We start from the raw sequence: 5,884 nt of genomic DNA, 5'->3' as shown, positions 1-5,884 counted from the left end.
ACTCACTCTCATTTTAAGTCGTTGTTGATTATTTATGGTTTGATATTTCATCCAGTTCAATAATCAATAAAAACAAACATATAAATATATAATTAATTTCTCATAGATAAAAAATTAATTAATTTACGAGTTTACATAGTATGCATTATTTTGTTAAAATATACTATGGATTCATAGATACTTCTAACTATATTTTATCTTCTAAATCTTAAAGTCAATAACTCAATTGTTCAAACTTAATTGTAAAAACATTAAAAAATTGAATTGCTTTTTAATTTGTTTAATCCTCCACTTTAAGATTCGCTTTTTAGATTTTTATATCTCTTAATATAAGACATTGTCAAAACTATGCCTGCATTAATGATTTCAATATTAATTTATCTCTCTAATAATATGAATAATTGTAAGTAATTATACAAGAGTAATATATTTCAATTTTGTTTGTCACATTCTTATGTTGTTAGTTACACCCCTACCCTTAATAAAAAGATCAATTGTTCTTACCATTAAAATAAAAGTAGGCATCTCTCATGTTTATCCTCTATCTTTTTTCTCTCACACTCTTATACCCTCTTTTCATTCATTTTCATCTTCTCCCTTTAATTTCATCAAACATTAAGATTTTCAACAACTTCAATCATTTTCATCTTTTTCCTCTTACATCGAGTTTTAGTTAGAATGAAACTGATTTGTATATATGAATTGTTGTTTGAATAGATTTTAGTGAGAATGAAACTGATTTATGCAATCTTGATTACTGGGATGGAACAATATTTGGTGATTATGAGTGTTTCCAAAAATCAGTCTAGGTTAGGGATTTACGTTATTTTAATTTGTGTATATTTACATAACTTGAGTTAACGTACACATAAATAAAAGTAATGTGACGTGGAGTGAAATAAGTATGCATAGATGATATGAGTTAACGTAAACTATTCATGTGTGTATTGCCTCTGATCATTTTTTCATGTACATTTATTACTGTTTTTTTGACAAATTCAAAAATTACTATTGTTTAGGGATGAAACACAACCAGCACTCGCGGGTGCCTTCGGGAGAGTGGAGACGGATTTGAGAATGTTGATATCTACCCCAGACCCGAACACATCCTCCTAATAAAATTATTATTATTTTAAAATTTTATATACATGTATATATTTAATATTTTTTTAATATTAAAAATTATAATCATCTCTATAAAAAATATTATTTTAATTTTATTATTGGATAATAATTATTATTTTGCTATTAATTATAATAAATAATTTTAAATTTATTATTCTACATATATGAATGAGTGCGAGCGGAGAAACTCGAACCTCGTCACGAACAAGGATGGAAATTAAATTTTACACATGATAAAAATAAGGTGCTGATATGAGTTTTCCCCTGACTTCTCGAGACGGGAGTGGAGGAGGCAAAATCTACCTCCACCATATTCCGTTGCCATGACTGTTACTATTTTATTAATAAAGGGTGCGTACAGATAGCAAAATTACTACTGTTTAAATAATACTCCTATATTTTGTATATAGATCGTATATTAAGAGATAAAAAATATTATTCTAAAGTTCAATTAAAAGTTAACACAAATGCCCCATGTCCCAATTTTTTTTTGTTTCCTACTGACTTAATATCAACCCCTTGTAGGCTGGTCCAATTATCATTATGAAGTGTATTTGCAATAAAAGAAAGGTGGTAAATGGAGTTGAAGGTGGAGATTTGAAAACTCGGAACAAACATTTGATAAAATCCATTTTCATCTGACATAACACGAAAGTACAACTTTATCACATCGCTTCTTTCTTCACTCTCCCAATTTGTATCCACCTAGGGTCAAATCCGCAAGGTCAATTATTTCTTTACACCAGTACTCCTTTTGCTATATAATGAATTTCCCAAACACAGTCTTGGAATAATAATGGGAGAAAAAAGTACTTTGTCCCAGTTTTCTTCCCTTAATATGCAGGGTCATTCTCAAACCAATGTACTCTTCTGCAGGTTCTGGCTGACAAATGTTACAATTAACAACGAATAGGACAAATTAGCCCCTTAACATACAAAGAATTCACATAGAAATCATCTTTGAGCTGTTGTAATGGTAAACAATGTATGTACGTTAAGCCTGGCCTTGCCACCCAAACAGAGAGTTTGTTCATGACAAATGAGTGAATGGCCAATTGCAGAATGGAACTAATCTCATATAGAACCTTGAAACATAAGCAGCTATTCAATGACAAAATCAATTACAACCTAATCTAAGAATAAAATAAATTCAAGATAACATGAATTAGGAACTTATTTCCTCATTATCATTAACTTGCTCAAAACCCCAGCAGCATAAAATGGGATTTGCCTGATCTCTTTGGAAAATTTCTATGCTAAAGAATATCACCTCCAATCAAACTCCCTTTAACTTTTCTGAAGACTACCTTTAAGAATACATTCAAACTTAAATAAGATTAGACGTCTTCAAAAATCTGACTGTTCGACAATAATGTGGCCATATTGATTCCACATAATCAAGATACTTGTCCACTAACCATTCTTGCAATACTTTCAAAATTCTTCTTGTTAGCTGTATATAATCAATATCTTTTAAGCTCAATATAGGTCGCAAAAGATAAACTCCAATATGTTCTTTGAGCACGCCGCCAAAAATGTAGTTGTTGACCAAAATGCAGAAAGAAGGTAATTTGCTAAGTATTTTGACAGTGCGGTTGAAGCTTAAGGCATAGAGTGCACACAGACCACGGATTATCATAATGTGTATAGCCACAATTAGTGGCCCAAAAATCCATAAAGGAGTTAATTCCTTCGAAACTTCAGCACCAAATTTTACATTAACTGCCAGGTAGAGAGGAACACTGCAGATAGAAGATAAAATTAGACACATAAGCATTATTGTAGATTCAATGCAATTGGCATTATTTAAAATGCAAGAAAAGTTGAACAATGATGCAGAAGCTAGTTACAAAATAATATATTGACTAGGAAGTAAGCAAGCCGTGCACTCCCCCTTTCATTTTAATTTTTTTGTAAATTCCAACCTAAAGTTTGCTACAGCCAAAATATCCAGCCAAGTTGAAGCGTGATGAAATTAAATATGAGACTTGCCAACAGACAGTAAATTAACTTGAAGACCAAACAACAAAATATGCATTTGGTACAACAACAACAAAAATGTGCACTCGTCTTCCTTTCACAAACATATCATAACATGGAAAGGGGAAAAAATCACCATACTTACAATATCAACAAAGGAATCTTTATTGTCGCATCCAGTGCCAGAAAATGGGACCATGCCACCTTCAAAACCTCACCTCTTTCTTTACTATAAGTCCTTTGTAAAGTTTCAGGTAAAACTGTGTTACTCGGTCTTCCAAAAATTCCCTCAACTTCTTGACACGGTGGTTGTGTGCGCAACATTCTCAGCCATGTTTTGAAAAGTCCATGAAAAGCAGACGATGTTGCAAAGCTATCACCTGCTTCAGATGCATAAGAGAGTGGCACATTGTGGGTCTCCCCACTCTCCTCTAGTCCAACAGAGGTTTTAGGTGCCTTCAACCAATTTGCCCTGGTTCCTGAATCATCATTTTGAGTTCTTCCTTTGAAGCCTGAAATCCTCAAAGGTTTTATCTTGGATACACAAAAGCATGGAGGTCCTACACTGGAAACAATAAACTTTTTATGTGAAGAAAACTAATAGGCCGTGTGCATTCAATTCATGCATGTTTCTATATTAGCAACTATCCCCAGGGATGGAACTGAAGAAATTAATAGAAATATTGAAATCAATGAATATGAATAATAATATTAATATAAAAAACAAAAAGCGAAAACACATAAACAGTTCATCAACCATTCGCTGTAACTTGTAAGTAATTCTTACAAGCACAGATTTGTTTTTTTCTCTCCAAAAATCATTTTCCTTGCATAATACGAACCTCCAATTCCACAAGCAGATGAAAACTATTTGATAAAAACAAACTTAATTCAATCGTAGTATAGAAACATTTGGTTGATCCAGACTTATAATTTGTTCATCTTAGTTAAGGGAAGCGCCTTAGAATTGCATTTAAATCTGCTTAACTAACTCAGCAACTCTTATCATTGGGCCACTAGTAAGATACTTCTACATTGATGTTAAATAATAAGTAGTTTCAAACAAAACTTCTTGAGGTGGCCCTGACACCAAACACCACATTTAATTTCCTCATAGGATACAGACATATCTCTACCTTAAACAAATATTCTGCTTTAATAGGTGATGCCAGTCTGTTCTTCCAATCATGTGGTGTTTTGTCAAACACTGCTTCAACTTCAGCCTTTTGCTCCATGACAAATGCCTTGTGGATGACGCGACATACAAACCCTAATGACAAGAAAACAAATCATCTATGAAGTTCATAAATCATATAACCTAGCACTAGAAATATGAACATAGAAAGTTGTGATTGCCAAGGAAAAATCTATAACAGTGAACTCAGGATATAATCCTTTGTTATTAGAAATCAGACTTGTCAAACTTCAATCAGCCAAGATTTAGTGTGAGTGTGTCTGAGCGCATGTGCGTGATAGAGAGAGAGGTATATAGTTCAATCCCTCAATAAAGCATTGATCTTCAAAACTCAGTATATTGATAAAAAAAAATAAAGGAAGAAAATTTTAATGATCCAATCAGTAAATTTGATATGATTCTTGACTCCTTGCCAACAGGAAACATCTGGCAGACGGTACGAAACCTCTACCGAATATACAAATTGCATTGAAACTAAATTTGAGACCATCAATCTAGAATTGAAAAAACATTCTTTTCTAAACCACTACAAAGGAAAAAATCAGGTAAATGTTTTTCCACGAGCCTTTCGGCGACAATAACTTATAAACAACGTCATTCAACAGTTCCATTACTATTACCCAGAAATTCTACAGGCCACCAAATAATAAGTAATACCCATAAAACTTTAAAGCAGTAAACTGCAAACGCAATACAGTGCCAAAAATAGAAAACAAATTTAATAATAATCCAAGAAGTACCTGTGGTTGATGGGTTACAAAGGCCATTTTAAGCCTTTAAACTTTATTATTATTGTCCAATCCACTCAATAAATAGGACCTATTCAAAAAACACCAACAATGAAGTTTAAGATTCGCAAATAAAACATTAAACTAAAGCTAGAAAAACAACAAAAATTGAAAATATAACTAAACTAAGAAGCCAGGTTAAACAAAACCAGAAGAGTATAAAATTCCAATTTGATAATGACAGTACAAAAAACTAACTCCAAAAAATAGAATTAACATAATGCGTGCTATTTGGGAAAGTAATGTTCAAAAGAGCAACAACAAGTTTATGAAACAAAAAAAATGCGCGAAATGAAAAGATATATAAGAATGGGGAAAGAGGGAATTACGCGGGTGAGACCGTGTCCAAGAAGAGTGAATTGAGATGGAATGGAAAATGGTTGAAGAGAATAATAATGAATGAGAAAAATGGAAGGAAAGAACGGATTTTGAAAGGAAATTGAAAGTCCGAAGAACCCTAACATAACAACATAAGAAGAAGAAGATGATGATAGCAAAAAGCGATATGGTTAGACACCTGGCACTTGCATGATCTCCTCCTACTCCTTTTGTATTCTTTTTTTAGAATTCAATTTCGAAATTAATTTATATGTCACTAATCCTTTGTAAAATATAAAGTGTACTACTGTGTTAACATCACTTATATCTAATATTGGCTATTTAAAAAATAAAAAATAAAAAGTATTTCTATATACAAATATTTATGTGTAAATGAGATATATATCCGTCCTAACACAATTATAAGAAAAATGATTGATACATAATAAGAGAGACAAGTAATAGTCAATTGATTTTA

General features: G+C 31.9%; 1 protein-coding gene across 2 annotated transcripts; it reads right to left on the bottom strand.

The window, feature by feature from the left end:
* Positions 1–2,169: 2,169 nt before the first annotated feature.
* On the bottom strand, positions 2,170–5,672 carry LOC101489640 (uncharacterized). 2 transcript variants are annotated; one of them, XM_004501842.4, is made up of 5 exons: positions 5,606–5,672; positions 5,041–5,119; positions 4,242–4,375; positions 3,251–3,670; positions 2,170–2,867 (listed from the first exon to the last, which is right to left on the bottom strand). In XM_004501842.4, exons 2-5 carry the CDS (start codon positions 5,065–5,067, stop codon positions 2,453–2,455), a joined length of 996 nt encoding a protein of 331 aa, XP_004501899.1. In that variant the 5' UTR covers positions 5,068–5,119; positions 5,606–5,672; the 3' UTR covers positions 2,170–2,452. The 2 variants fall into 2 exon arrangements, with proteins under 2 accessions (XP_004501899.1, XP_004501898.1); XM_004501841.4 differs by having other exon boundaries at positions 5,418–5,618.
* Between the last annotated feature and the right edge of the window lie 212 nt (positions 5,673–5,884).

This window comes from Cicer arietinum, chromosome 5, assembly GCF_000331145.2.
Source record: "Cicer arietinum cultivar CDC Frontier isolate Library 1 chromosome 5, Cicar.CDCFrontier_v2.0, whole genome shotgun sequence".
Classification (NCBI taxonomy): Eukaryota; Viridiplantae; Streptophyta; class Magnoliopsida; order Fabales; family Fabaceae; genus Cicer; species Cicer arietinum.
This window is presented reverse-complemented; position numbering and strand designations above follow the sequence as displayed.

Excerpts from the sequence above, each read along its gene's own strand:
- LOC101489640 (XM_004501842.4), bottom strand. The coding sequence starts at position 5,067 with ATGGCCTTTGTAACCCATCAACCACAG. Across the intron at positions 4,376-5,040 it reads TTGTAACCCATCAACCACAG|GGTTTGTATGTCGCGTCATC; the intron begins GTACTTCTTGGA and ends TCTTGTCATTAG. Across the intron at positions 3,671-4,241 it reads AAGCAGAATATTTGTTTAAG|TGTAGGACCTCCATGCTTTT; the intron begins GTAGAGATATGT and ends TATTGTTTCCAG.